The sequence below is a fragment of the Phaethon aethereus genome (assembly GCF_964289735.1).
Source record: "Phaethon aethereus genome assembly, chromosome: 1".
Taxonomy (NCBI): domain Eukaryota; kingdom Metazoa; phylum Chordata; class Aves; order Phaethontiformes; family Phaethontidae; genus Phaethon; species Phaethon aethereus.
The window spans coordinates 104,784,877-104,800,337 of record NC_138575.1 but is presented as its reverse complement, the minus strand read 5'-3'; the positions used below and the strand labels follow the sequence as shown (position 1 = coordinate 104,800,337).

Genomic DNA, 15,461 nt, shown 5'->3' with positions numbered 1-15,461 from the left:
TTTTACGTACAAGACTGATTTGTAAAGCTTTCCTAATAAACAAGGCTTTGCTCTCCGTATGAAGTAGGTGGTTTTTTGTGTTTGATTTAATTTTTAGCACATACTTATCAGGGAAGGAGTTTCCCTTTATGAGAGGGAATTCCATCAATCAGTACATGTGACATGTATCTTTTTAACATGTTAATTTATTTCTAATGCTTGTTATACTCAGTTCTGTTTAATTATCGTGGTACTCGCACTCCAGGTAATGTTACCATTTTTCCTGATGATTAATGTGGCTACCCTGTGGGGGTTTTTAAAAGCCTGTTTTAATTTTTCTGGCTTGGAAATATTTTGTACGGAGAAACAGATTAAATATCAGTGTACAATAGATGAAAGAGGGATCTCATGCCATTTTCTGATGGCTTCTAAAGTGGAAAATCCCACAAGCATAGGTTCCAGAGAGAATAGTGCTGGTGTTTATCAAAACCAGAGGAATACAGAAAATTGTAGGTGACTCATAGATGTTAGCTGACAAGGAGACTTTTAAAGTGGCAAAATAATCTGTCATCCAGTATGAAAATAAGGTAAGCATGCTAATTTGAAGTCTTAAGAGAGTAATTATGGAATGCTGAAGTCAAGGACCTTGTGTCTGAAATGTGTTCTGTAGGGCCCAGTACTGTAAAGCTCTGAGCTTCAGCTTCCATTGATTTCAGTCAGAATTGATGGCACTCAGAGACCAATTGCATTTCTTTCCACAGCAAGGGAAGACAGATCATGGGTCAGATTTTTACTCTTTTATTGCATTGAATAGCACCCTTCAGAAATATTTTCACTGAAATCTGTGTGGAATGGGTTACTCACCATGAACTGCTGAGAAACTAGTCCTTTCCCGTTAAACTTGCAGTATAAATAATCTGAAAAATACCAGACGCTTTTTTTTTCCCCTCACAGAAGTGTTTTTCTCTAGTTCTTTTCAGGGCTTTTGTTTGTTCTTTAAAACCTGCAATCACCTTATAAGCAAAGTGATACTGGCCTTTATTGCTTTTGGCAGTGTAATCAAATTTTTTTCTCTCTGTACATCTGGTTATGTTCTGCTCTGTACTGCAGTATTTTGCAACAGACATTGTTGTTTCCTCTGCAACAAAGCAGCGGCATGCCTAAGCCTGACATACCTGCACTTACTTGATCAAAAGCTGAAGGATTTTGTAGGATGCTGTCATCAGGGCTGTGTATTTTTTCTGACTTCTATAAAAAAGTTTTTTAACAGTAATATTATTAGCATTTCTGAGTCTTAGTTCTAAGCTGTTTTAGAGAAATACTGATGTGTGTATAGACAATAAATTTTAAATGTTAAGGATGACTGAAAGATGACTGTGCCTGCTAATTAGGGTAACGATTTTGAAATACACTCTGCTCTGGATCTTAGCAGACAACTGTGTCTTAAACAAGTGTGTGGGAAGAAGAAAAGCAATCCGGAAAAGCAGCTTTTATAGTTAGTAGCATTTTCTCCCCTTTTTCCTTCCATTGAGTCTGTCTGAAAGTGGGTGTTTTAACATACAGCCATTTCTCGTTAACATGTGTGTGTTTATTTTAGCATGATGGTGTTGTTTTTTTCATCTCCCACTCTGACACAGCATGTTTCATCCGTACACGGTTTCTACTATATGAGACATTTAAAATGGCTCAGTGAAGAAATGGATTCTTGTCACTTAAACAGTCACTCTCCAGATCTGTGGAAACTTGGTCATTTTAACAGTGTTTTAAATTCCATATGCTAGAAGATTGACTATAAAAATTGAGAGTGATATAATGTCAAGAATTTAAAGGTACTCTGTTGTACCTGTAATAATTTATGTTAATCATGTTTTAATTTAGTCATTTTTTACATATTTGTATTTACAAATTAAACCACTGTTATAGTTCTCCTTTGTTTGCATGATATGATTTTATTTTATATTTTTTTTTCCACTCACCAGATGTTTTCAACACTTTGCTTCCCACTACTGTCATCCCCTCCCTTACCACTGCAACAGTCACAACCACTGTAGCCTTAACAACCAGCACAACCACATCGGCAACAGCCATCAGCACCAGAGGTACAGTATGCTTCTTTCTTACAGCCTGAAAAACACATTATAAATAAGAAATTATAAGTTTGATTTTTAAGAAGGATAGAAATTGCTAAAGAGAGGGTTGAAACACTTTAGTGCAATATATATATTTAATAGAATAATCCACAGGATGGTACGTGGTTAAGAAAAATATCATATGACCTTGAATGTTTTCATTGCTCTAGCAGTGTGTATGTGAACTTTGACAGGATGCTTAAATTATTTGTATACATTTGCATTTAATTTTTTTAAGGTTAGTAAATTAACTTTAATGTAAAACGCAAGCGAGCTATTTTTAAATGAACATGACCTTTTAAGACTGGTTATTTTGGGTGCTAATGTTTAAAACAAGATAGGTGTCTTGACATTGGAATTGCTGTTGATGCAATCTTGCTTGATAAAAAAGCGGCATCACATTACATCACCCTAGTTAGTCTTTTACAATTTAAGGTACTCTCTACTTAGGGATGTCTTTGTCTTAACAGAACTAGAGTAAATGAGCTTAAATTTCTCTCTCCCTTCCCCGCCCCCCATCCTGTTGTTTTTTTGTTTGTTATAGCTTTTATAATGTTTCTAGTAACACTTTGCTTTGTTATGAGCAAAATATAAAGCTTAATTTTACTTTTGTATTCAGTGACTGATCAGATAACTGTTCACTAGCAAAGATGTGTATGTAAGCTTTTGCAGATTATAATCTTCTGGGTAGCTAGTAACCTCTCATGATGAGTGAAATGGCAGTGGTTCCTATGTGGTCTGTTGAAGGTTTTCATTGTGCAAGGAGAGAGGAAATAATATTCACTTCTCACACTGCAAATATTCACATGATGAGGTATAATTATCCCAGGAAAGTTAAGACACAGTTATGAAATCTTTTCTTTCTGGAAAAATTGTTATGAATCAGTTGTAGTGACCTGCCTAAATTGCAAGAATAAGCTGAACTAAATGCAAGTCTATTGTATAAAGATTGTGATGGTATCAGATCACCCAAGTTCTTGCTTCATAGTGCATTAATATTTTAATATTGTGTTCTTCATAAAATAAACTGATGTCAAACCTGAAATTACATTTTTAAGCTTTAATATTACTTATAGAGTGAAAAAAATACTGTTGTTTTAGTGAAAAATAGAGAGTGTTATAGTAGTCCTTTCCCTCCAGAAAAAAAAGGATAGACCATGGAAAACAGCCCATTGCTCAACGGTTTGAATAGTTGCAAGAGGAACATCTCTTGAAAAGGAACAGAATGACAGGAATTATAATTTCTTAATGAAAGAGTGTTTTGAATCAAGCGGTAGAAGCTTCCCAGTTTTCTGAGGGCTCAGATACTGGAAGAACAGAGTGCTTGGTGTGCCATGTTGGTGTTTGCTGTCCTTAATGGATTGTTTTCTTCTTCTTGTTACGAGGTCATGACTAAACTAGGTCTCTGATGTGATTGTGTATTTGGTGTACCAGGGTTATTAAAGTATTCTGTTAACTCTGAAGTGTGGTTTAGGACCTCATTTTCCTTTACTCTGAAGTGTTAATTTTCAGCATTTGTGTGCCATCATCAATAGAAAGATCTTGAAAAGGAAAACACTCTTCTAAGCTTCAGCTCTAATACGTATGAGAATGCATGCAGTTTGATGCTACAGTAACAAAGAGATACTGCTTTAAGACAAACTAAAAGAAGGAAATCTGAGTGAAAGCGATCAATCACTAAAACATGCGCCCTCACTTTTCCCAGAAAAAGAAGGGAATGCAGCCACATGGCTGAGAAGGTGAAACCACTTCAACCTCAAGGAACTGGTAGATGTGGTCTCTTGGGCAGATAATCTGAGACAAAGGAATGTGGGTAAACTGTTTCTTGAAAAGCTTGTATTGAAAGGAAAACTACAGTCTACCCCAATGCAGGGAATAGAAAAATGGGACACATGTAACAGACTGATGAAGTTGTCTATCTAAGCATCTAAGGAATCAAAAACCACAAAAGTGTGAAAACAAGGGATTACTATAAACGTAAGACATAGAGTATATCAGTGTGGAAAAAACAGGAAAACAGGCATAAAATCAGAAAAAACAAGATGCAAAAGTAATTGCAACTAGCAAGGTATGAGAAATTTAACAAAACAAAAGGGTTTAGAAATACTTTAGATGAAAGACAAAACTTAAGAAATGTAGTGATCCTGTTCATTAATGATTAGAGCAAGGCTGAAGTAATTGATATTTTTTTCAATCCAGCAATGGATGACAACTGGAGTGCTGTTTCTAATAGGGGTGTCACACTGAAAGATGGCCACAGACAGAGACAGATCAAAGAACAATAAGGACAGGAAATTTAAAGAAGTGCTCTGTGAGGAAGCTGAAGGCACCAGTTTGGTTTTGCTTTCAAAAAATAAAAGTCAATATGACTCTGAAATCAGAGTTACGTTCCAAGTTCAATGGGGAAAATGAATCCACTGAATTAGTGGCAAAGGCTTTTAGTGGGGAAGCTTTCTAAATGCACGGGAGGCAGTGATGCAGTGTAGCTATTGAAGTTCTATGACTTCCTTCACCCTTGCTGTCTTTAAAAATACTTGATTCCCATGGTAGAGGGAAATGGACAAGATGCTCTCCTTAGGTCTCTTCCTCCCCTATCTTTCTTGGACCCATAAACAAGTAACATTTGCAAATTTACAGTGAATGTTGTGAAGGCAGACTTCTGCTATCCTGAAATACTAGACTAAACCTCATCTAGATTATCAGAGCACCTACACACCAGAGGTACAAGCTGCATAAGAGCCATTTTGGAGAGGATCAGATTGTCAGTAGTATCTGTTTCTGGCTGAGGAAAAAGTACCGTATAAACATATTTTTCCTTTGACACTTTATCAGATCTTGTTTGATCATGCCTTAAGGAAACAGAAGTTTGCCCCAGATCATAGGGTAGTACATACTAACTAATAATATATTTGAGCTGGATTTCCAAAAGCTGACATAATAATCTTGCTGGATGGATTTCACTAATTTTTTTCTAAAATTATGACTTGATACTTATGAATCATCTCAGGTAAATTTTACAAGATATTCCTCTATTCTGCATGACTTTTACATAGTCTACCTTGAGGATATGTTACTTCATGTCCAATCACAAGACATGTCTTTACAGAAATGTGATACAGAATGTAAAGAGCCCAGAGAGTCTGTAAATCTGTGGCATTTTACGTTATGATGATTGTACCTCATCATTACCAAAAGACTGAATTAATGGGAAAAAAAAATCTCCAAACCATCATCAGTTAATTCTGGAACTGTGAGACCCATCTCTGTCTTAATTTGCATGGCATTTAGTAAACAACGTGAAAAAAAGCTACTGATCCAGTTGGATGACAGCGTGATAATTCATAAACATCCTGTTTAGTCAAACTTTTCACTTTCTTAGACAAACGTACACTTGCTTTTGTGCTCAGTCCTTCAGGAATTAATTATTCTTTTACTGGTACATTACCTGCTAACTCAAAGAATTTAAACACAATCTGATGCCAGTGAAGAGTATTGCCCTTTATATATTTGTCAAGGGTATCTTAAAACCTAATAACCATGATGAGGAAATGTACAACAAAATGAGAATAAAATGTATGAGAAGAAACAATTCTAGAGGGCTATGGAAAGATTTATTATACACTGTATGAGTAGCTTCCTATCTATGAGATTTATGTAATGTTATTTGTGAAAGCTGTGCATGGATGCATGCTAGCGTTCCCTTTTGTGACTGGGAAGAGGCATAAGAGTATTGTGAATTTGCCCCCAGTAGTGAAACAAGGGATGCCTGGAGAAATTCTTCGTTAGCATAAAGTTAAGTTAGATGGTTCTATGCCAACCCTTCAAAGTCCTATAGGTGGAGAGAGAGTGTGGTTAATAGCCTAGAAGAAGCCATCTCAAGTCAGAAACGCTCTGCGTTTCTAGATTCACAGAGGAGAAAAGGTTGTGCACACAAATGTACATAAAACCTTCCCACAGGCTGGCATTATGTAATCATACGCCCAACCCCCTGCAATTTTTAAAATTTAAATCCTTTTGCTGTCAAGAAAAAAAAAGTCAAAGAGGTTATAAAACTTGATAATTTTGACTTATTGTTGAAGATTTAAATCTTACCACTACCCCCCAAATAGGTACAAAAGTGAAGTTGCAAAAGCATCCCAAATTCAAGAGAGATCAATTCAATTGCATGTATCAGGGTGATTCAGTCTCAGCTGACTCATTTGTATAATGACTGTGCCAGAATGTTCAAAGCTTTATATAGCAATGCCTAAAAGCATCTCCAAAAGTCATTGCATATAGCAGAGATATGATACTGCTACCAGGCAGCTGCACAATGAAGTTCAAGATTTTATATAATAGTCAGGGTGACCACAAAGCCAATGAATGTACACATTTATATATGAATGAAATCCCTGCTTTTATTATAATCCACTTTGCTTTTATTGTTTTTGCCTCTGGTATAAAAGAAAAAGAAAGATTTCTTAAAGGAGATCTGTGGAGCTAAATTTAGAAGAAGAATTTACAGTGGATTAAGGAAAGGTTTGAGGATGTGATCATTTTGAAATCTATTGTGAATTTAATTTAAGTGTGAATATTTCTCTTTAATAGCATAAACTTCAACCATCTTAGCTAAAAATTACATTACTTTCTTTTTCTCTCATTTTTACCTTGGAATCTATGGGCGGGGAGGGGCGGGGGGAGAAAAAGACTAGAATACGTGTTTCATTATAGGCTGTTTAAATGCAGAAACTACTTGGACAGCACTTGTAGTCATCAGGTTTTTTCATATCAAAAAAATGTTAAGCATTACCAGTTCTTTCCTTGTGATTTCATTTTTTTTTCACTTAAACTGATTAATGTAACTTGGCACTTGGCGATATTAACAGAGAAAGGAACAACAAAGCAAGGAAAAGATACAGAATACATGAGGGTCGAGAGATAAGGGTAGACTTAAATATAGTTGTGTATGCTTACTTGCATTGAGCTCTGATAATAAATAAAATGATTGTTGTCTAATGTTAAAAGCAGTTTTGTATGACAGCATGCTAAGAGCTACTTGTTTTATATACTACTTTATAGCTGTAGCAGTAACATAAAATCTAATTTGTGTCTGGTTTTACTCAAACCAGGTAAGAAAATTACAACTTTCTGGGTTTTATTTCTTCTTTCTCATCTTTCCTTCTCTTACAATAATCTCCTACTGGCTTATCTGACTTCTAGATTTCCCAGGAGACCAAACAATTTGAGGTTCAAACCAACAGTTCTTTAGATTATTTTTTTTCCCAGCAGACATTCAAGTAAGACTTTAGCTTCTTGCAAGAACTGTCATCTCTTCATTTTCTAATGACTTCTTTTATTATCTTTATTTTTCATTGTGCTTGTTTCCCAGCTGTTTAGAAGGTGTGCTAATAAATCATGGTAAACCTAAGTTAGATTGTGATGAAATCCCAAACCTTTTTTACAAGCCTCTTTCCCTAAGTCTTGAAACCTCTAGGGCTGTCACTGGTTGGAGCTATCTGTTACCCAGGTGAAACATCTGTTAGCTATAGCAGAGTAGTAGCTTGGAAACCTTCCCTACCCAGCATCTGCAACCAGCTGATAGAGAGGCCAGGAATAGAAAGCGCCCTTCCATTCCTTGGCATTTGTATGGGCAAAATAGAGGAGACCAGGAGGAGAAATGGTACCCAGTTTCCCAAGGTTCACTACTAGCTAACAGGTGCAGAGGGGAGATGCAGTGGGAAACAAACAGTACAACTCACATGCATGGTGTTCATAGACCAAAAGCAAGCTTAGCTTCAAGCAAGAGGCTGTTCAAACATAGTATGAAAAGAATATATATTTTTTTTAAATTAAGGCTAGGAATTTTGGATATTGTTGCATCCAGAGAAGATCTCTTCCTGTGGCTCAGAGGAAATAAGACAACAGGGCAGTAAGTAGCATCAGATTGTGGTTATGAAAGATACTTTTATGTAAGTACTTTTTCATGCATTGTGAAACTAAATGTGAAAATCCGTTATCACTACATACTAAAAAAATTGAAATATCCAGATATTTATATTGTGAGCCAACCAAAATTAAAACAAAGTGTTTCAATGTGGAATTTCCAGTTCTCAAATACTTTTAAAAGATGCTTTATAGTTGTAGTATCAATCCAAGAGTAATCCTCAAGTCAATGTGCACAACACTAAAGCAGTCTAGCCACAAACAAGAATTCTGGCAACATGACCCACATCATGCTAGTTACCTCAATTGCCATGAAATATGCTTGGGATTTTCAATTTTTGTCTTTTACAAGCTAAAGCAAAGAAATCTGCTGTTTAGAATATTGCAGTTTTCTCTGCTTAACAGCTATTATGATGTAAGATGAAGACTGTCATCATTATTGCATGTTATTTGGTCATATTATTCATGAAATGAGGCTGTTGCATTCTGGAACAAATAAAGATAGATTTCATACTCTTAGTAGTTTGCCATGTAAATGAGCATCATAAACTAGACATAGATTACAACACAGGCATGCTGAATACATGAAAAGAAAGGAAATATCATAATATCATATATTAGGGACCTGCTCTTTGTGTATGGAACAAATATTTCTAGTGCTAACAAATCCATCCAGCTGTCAGCTTGCAGTAATGAAGTATGCAACTTAAAAAGTACACAATGATTTCCAGCCTTGATGGATTATCACTTAACCCAAAATTCAGTGCTGTACAGATAAGTATCACAATTGGTTGATGGTCTGATAAAGATTCCATTATATAGCTGAGCTCCGGAGAGGCTTCAGCAATGTGTCAGGAATTCAAACATTCCTAACCTCAGCTCTGATCACACTGGGTTTTTTTCTACTGCATATGAATTATGCAGTCTAACATTCTCTATTGTAAGCTAGCAGTAGGAAAGATTTTCCAAATTAAGAGTCCCTTTTGCTAGAAGCATGCTCACTGCCTGCAAAGAAGGTCCTTTGCTCTGAATTCATCCTGAGACTTTCCCTCAGGTGCTACAGACTGTAGGGTCATCAGTATCACCACCTCTATGTAAAGCATAACATCAAAGACAATATAGAATATGTACTGAAGACTATGGCCAGCAGGTCGAGGGAGGGGATTCTGCCGCTCTGCTCTGCTCTGGTGAGACCCCACCTGGAGTCCTGCATCCAGCTCTGGAGCCCTCAGCACAGGAAAGACATGGACCTGTTGGAGGGGGTCCAGAGGAGGAGGGCCACAAAAGTGATCAGAGGGATGGAGCACCTCTGCTGTGAGGACAGGCTGAGACAGTTGGGTTGTTCAGCCTGGAGAAGAGAAGGCTCTGGAGATACCTTATTGGAGCCTTCCAGTACTTAAAGGGTGCTTACAAGAAAGGTGGGGTCAGACTTTTTAGCAGGGCCTGTTGCGATAAGACAAGGGGCAATGGTTTTAAACTAAAAGAGGGCAGATTTCAACTAGATCTAAAGAAGAAATGTTTCACAGTGAGGGTGGTGAAACCCTGGCACAGGTTGCCCAGAGAGGTGATAGATGCCCCATCCCTGCAAACTTTCAAGGTCAGGCTGGACGGGGCTCTGAGCAACCTGATCTGGTTGCAGATGTCCCTGCACATTGCAGGGGGGTTGGACTAGATGACCTTTAAAGTCCCTTCCAACCCAAACTATTCTGTGATTCTATGGTTCTATGTCTGTCACCATACTGACCATTTTCATCTGACATCTAGTTGAGTCGTGGCCTCCGTCATAACATTTCCTACATTTTATTAATGTTTAGTCATTTTCAGTATTCAGATGTAAACAAGACATGAAACCTATATTATTCATACTAATTTCATACTCCAGTTACGCTTAATAATCTTGTGACTTTCAAAATAATTAAAAAAGAAGTTTTGATATTTGTACCTACTGCTTTAAAAGCCAGAATTCCACGGATTTTGAGAGACTAAAAGTCTCAAGTATTTATAGGTCTACAAGCACTTTGGCTTGCAAATTGGATAAATGAGCTTATCCCATCTAGCTGACAGGTAGCTTTGTGATTTGGATGAATCTGGATTGGATGTCTGAAGAGAGACAGAGTATTTTTAGTGTATTGTCAGTGTTGCCTGCAGTGTCCCATAAGCTTGAGAATGACCTGCAAATTTGTGAATTTACATGGTGAAGAATTTCTTTTACAGGAGAACAGACTGTAATATGCTTCCTTCTATATAATACCTTATACATACATAAGCATTAATTTTCAGTGGGACTATATGTAGTTTAGTATGTTATTCATAGATTAAAATCTGTGATCTGCTAAGTCCAAAGGGACCTACTGGGTCAGTTAGACTAAATTCTTGTACAGATTCCACTCTCACAGATTTATAATGAGGAACAGAAACCTTTACTTTATTAAAGATCATCCACCAGAACATATATAGACTTAATTTAGGACCTAAAGAAATGGAGAATCCACGATGTTCCTTGGTGTTTCTCTTAGGCAATTAACTATCCTCATTGTTACAAATTTGAGGCTTACTTCTCAGTGAAATTTTGAGGTTAACAACCTTGCATTGGTTCTTATTAAACCTTTCTCCAGTAAACAAGCCTTCTCGTTCCATATGTATTTTCTTCTCAAAAGTGAATATTCATTGCAAAGAAGACTCTGTAAACATGCTTCAAAATTTATTGTTGGGCTTCATTTGGAAGAATTGAATCTATGCTCTTTAGGATCCTATTAAGACTTTTGATTGATTTGTTCTGTTTTAAAGGCATTGTCAAGCATATCTTCAATGATGAGTTTTAAGGGAACTACAACACATTTCTTTTACCAAGGAGAAAGATTAGGCAGATAATTACTGTTGAATATGTTTCATTGTTGCTATATTTATATCAAAACACAAGGATAAAGTAGATTTCTTTTATTTAGATAGATATTTATGGTATTTAAAGACAGCACCAGTGAAAACCAAGATCTTTTTTTATTATGTTACTTCATAAGGCAGATTTTCGCAAGTTCTGTGCTGTCAGGATACTGTTGAAGTGCTTCTCTGTTAAAAGCAAAAGTATACAACTAAGTATCATTACAGTTAACAACAAGGACAACTAAAGCAACTGTTCCAATGTCATGTGGGATGTTAAAAAAAGACTGAAACAGTGCCGACAAGGTCTAAAAATGAGCAAAGGAAAGAAAAAGAGAGAAAAACGCTTATAGCTTCAAATTTATTGCTAACATCTTTAATAAAAAATGCACGTCTTTCTCACTAACCAGTGAACTAAAGTCATCAACTGTGCCTTTGAAGCTGAAAAGATTACTCTCGCTGCCCTTGGTTTCTCTGACTCTCCACTTGAGACATAGTTATTAACTTCCAGTGTGAACCTCACAAAATACAGAATTGATACTAATTATATTAAGTTTTTTCGGATGAAAAATGACCTTGGTAACACTCGAAGATACAGCATTCCCCAAAATAATAAAGAAAAATCTACGAAGAGTGACTTTGGAGATTATTTAATCTGACCTACTAATTATTGCGTGTGAGTTTATTCAGATAGCGAATTCAAAATAGGGTATTCTTAAGGTAATAATGTAGCATTTTTCAGAGCATTGAAGTCAGTTCCCTAGCAATCCCCCTTGTTTGCTGCATTAGCAATTTTGGGTGTCTGTTCTGTGTTGACTTCGGAGACCGCACCATGGAGAAAACTGGGTGCCATGGTGTTCGGAGAGGCTGCCTCATATGCTCCTGCTTCCCAGGAGCAGCTCCCTCAGGAGCTGGCAGAAGCATCAGTGGGCATACTGGGCCTGGGTCTCCTCCCGGACCCACCTGGGCCCCCGTAAGGGATGCCATACTTCATGTGGGTTATTTTCAGGGTGCTGTGTACACGGTGATGAACGGGCTGAGTAACAGCGCGGCACGGGTGTGTTTCTAGAGCAGAATGCCGAGCATGTGCCTTGCACGTCTCGGTGCTCCATGCCAAAATCCTGAAGGTGCAGGGCCTGCTGCGGCAGCGGTGCATGTCTCGGCTGCCCTGTGCTTCTGACAGTAGGGTTAAAGTGTGTTTCCTTGTTACAACTAAGAGAGGGAGAGAGACTAGAAGTACAAAGAGAGCATTGCTGTAGTTTTATTACTTTAAGACTCTAAACCAAAAATCTTTAAAGGCTAATATTTTGGTGCAATGTGGCCATAGCACTGGGTGCAAAAAAGCAGAGTCACCAAAGCTGAAGGGAAAAAAGGTGAAAAAAATCAAATACCAACGTTTTAAAAGATTAGCTTAAAACACACCTCAGAGGAAAGAAGCAGAAGTCTGGTTTGAAGTGTACAGTATCAGAAATGGCTGTACCTAATCACAGCTGAGTTTGGTTTTTTCGTCATAAAAATTGAGAAAGAGAGCGAACTACAAACTCATCTACTCTGAGAAATGCAGGGTGGAAAACCTTATTCAATAACACTTGACTCACTGTTTGGCTGAGTATAAAAGACTGAATGGGAAAGCACAAATGGATATGACTGAAAAAATGAAATTCAGAACCAACACAAGGAAGTACTTTTCACTCAAAGAGAAATACAATTTTTCAATAGCCTACTGAGCCAAGTTTGGAATTGGAGGCACCGGGGTCATTAAAAAAGAAGGGAGATACTATTCTGGAGGAACTGTGTTAAGCACGATGACTTGCAATGGGCTGAATGGCCTTTTCCTTTTCCCCAAATTTATGTTCTTTTTGAAAAACTCTGATTACAAGTCATCCTGCTGTGATTTAGATAGCATGAATTTGAAAAGAATGCATCAAATCCTTTCAATCAAGATGCTTGGGTTTCTTTCCAGCCTGAATTCTTGCAAGCCTGTAATACAAAACCATCAGTCAAAGGAAAGAAGTATCAGGAGTAGCAATTTACGTTAATATACAATTTCCTTTCCCAGCATAAAGGGTAAGAGACAAAGATCCTGGGCAACAAAGGCCAGAATATAAATCTTTATGGGAAAAAGTTATGGGTAGTCAAAAAAAGAAAAGGAAAAATCCCCAAGGTTGACAGATCCCCAAGACTGACAATTTAAGGAAGCCATTCTCTTTATTTTATATACTTTTCTCATGGCTAACAAGTCTCTACTGTATACACATTAGGTCATGAACTGCATTCAGCACCCTGCAGGGAAGAGACAAGTTTCATTTTAATGAATTCAAAGTGCCCTATTGGTCTTTAGCATTGACTTTGGACCAGGTCCTTGGACATACTTAACAAGAAGCTAGCTTTTATGACTATATTAATTTGTTAGAGAATGGGAACATCGTAGAAGGTCAATATGTAAAGCCTTCCCACTTTTCTCCTTTTTGATGTAGTTTTCAATACAGACTTAAAAGGAACATTTGTAATGTTTAGGTTTGAGTTTGACTTATCTACTGTCTCCAGTGCAGGAATTCACTCTGTTCCTGGGCTGAATTGCATTCTTGGGCACACTTAGAGATTCTTTGGCACAATTACTGCCACCAATCCTGAACTTGTTCATCCCTTTAATGCAGTTTTGTTAGTGTGAGTGCTGGGTTGCTATTGTATGTGGACATGTATATGTCAGATTGTCTTTTTTTTTTTTTTAAGATAAGCTTGTGTGTTTTGCAAAACAATAGCAACCCTGGGTTATTTAAGTTTTTAAAGGTTGCTTAATTCCAGAGCCCTGTCCCTCCAGTCTATCTCTGAAGCATCTGTTCCCAGTACTTCTGGAGTTAGTAATGCTGAGAAGAAATTAGTCTTTTATTACAATCAGGTTGGCTTTCCTCCACCACAAGACCTTGTGCCAAGTAATTTGTAAATGGTTTTATAGATTCCCAGTCCCTACGGGACTTTTTTGTTGTTACTCTTATCATCAGTGCCTGTATTATAGAATGACTATGGAGGAGTGTGCTAATTGTTTTTCTGTGATTTAAATGTCTGCTTTTTTACTTCCTGGTGCTTTTGAGTAGTATCCACTAATTCTTACCAAATAATTTCTGTAAAAATTTGCTGCAAATTGCTACTATGACACTCAGATATTTTAGTTTCAATTTCCTGTGCAGAATGGACTTCTCTATATTTATTATGCAATATGAGTGGACTGTAGGTTTTTTACATAAATCTAAATCCTTCTCAACCAAATAAGCAGTCAGGGGAATAATTCATACACAAGAGAAATTCACAGTAGTATGTGGTTGCCTTCAGCACCATAATAAAATAGATGGGTTGTATACAGTGTGAAACATCTTGTTCTTGGTATATTTGCAGTGTTATGGAGAAATTAAGAACATCGGGAAAGTTCAAGGGCAAGAAACTACTTCTGCTTTTATAGGCAATGCTTGCATGCACTTGTATATAATAACAGAATAAATAATATTCATAATAAGAACAACACATGGGTCAGTCTAAAACGCATTTTCTAGTAGGTCTGTTTTATTAAAAAAGTGATGAACTGTTAAGCTGTCTGTTCTGAAGACAGAACACAATGAGCAGGTTCTAGGGCTTTGGATATTAATGCTGCTCAAATACGTTCAGGATTTTTTTGTACTTTTTTTTACTCTTGAGAATAATCTGAGTTGTCTTATGTTACTGTCTACTAACCCTGTTTATACTGTCCCAGTTCCTAGTCTGTCTGAACAAATTTCAAAATCCTAATGCATAAAACCATTTTGTGAAGAATTCTCTGAATATATGGTGGATGCATGGCAGCACTTGAGCTTAGTTCTGTGTTCAAGCACAAGCATAAATCACACTTTTTATTGAACGTAAATGAAAATTAGACATGCTCAACAGCTACCATGTGCTTTAAAAAGAGGTCGTATATAACATGGTTTTCATTCCCTTGGGGATCATCTGGTTAGGGTTTTGTGGGATTGGACATATCTTAAACCCTTGTCTCTCTTTTGACTTGATGGCTAGAGAATGGTGCCGATAATTCTTCATGTTTTCACGAACTTTACTGGAGAAGGCAGAGTAATTTTAATGAGTGTTTAAAATCACAGGTGTCTAAAATTGAATGGGTGTGTCATTGGCCAAACAGATGGTTGAGGAAGGCAATAGGAGAAACAAAGATGGAGAAATTAAAGAATATGAGAGCTTCAAATTCATGAAAATCTTCTGTGCATAGTAACATCTCCAAGTTGCCTATTGTTGTCCATTTCACCCTTGTATTTCCCTATCACACTTTTTGTTATTATCACATGCTTTTTATTTATATCACTTTTATTATTGATTACCTGATTTTAAAAAGGAGGTGATTTACTTGGGGAAGTATTTTGGATATGCCCATATTTAAATTGCTCTATTTATTCAGAGTCTTAGAATTGGCATTAGTTCATCAAATTGAGGAGCAGCTAAGGACTCTGGGTTTGTCTAGTTTGGAGAGAAGAAAGCTGAGGGGCGACCTCATTGCTCTCTACAGCTTCCTGA

At 36.9% G+C, this 15,461-nt stretch overlaps 1 protein-coding gene across 2 annotated transcripts in view; it reads left to right on the top strand.

Annotated features, from left to right (window-relative positions):
- The window catches only part of CADM2 (cell adhesion molecule 2), a gene marked incomplete at both ends in the record, with an annotated part of 680,137 nt that overhangs the window by 634,278 nt on the left and 30,398 nt on the right, over positions 1–15,461 (top strand). The window contains one exon of one of the 2 annotated variants that reach the window (XM_082009314.1): positions 1,959–2,078. The exons of the other annotated variant lie outside the window; for it this stretch is intronic. Coding sequence (XP_081865440.1) covers positions 1,959–2,078 — 120 coding nt within the window. The remainder of the gene's footprint in view (positions 1–1,958; positions 2,079–15,461) is intronic. 2 annotated transcript variants of the gene reach the window in all.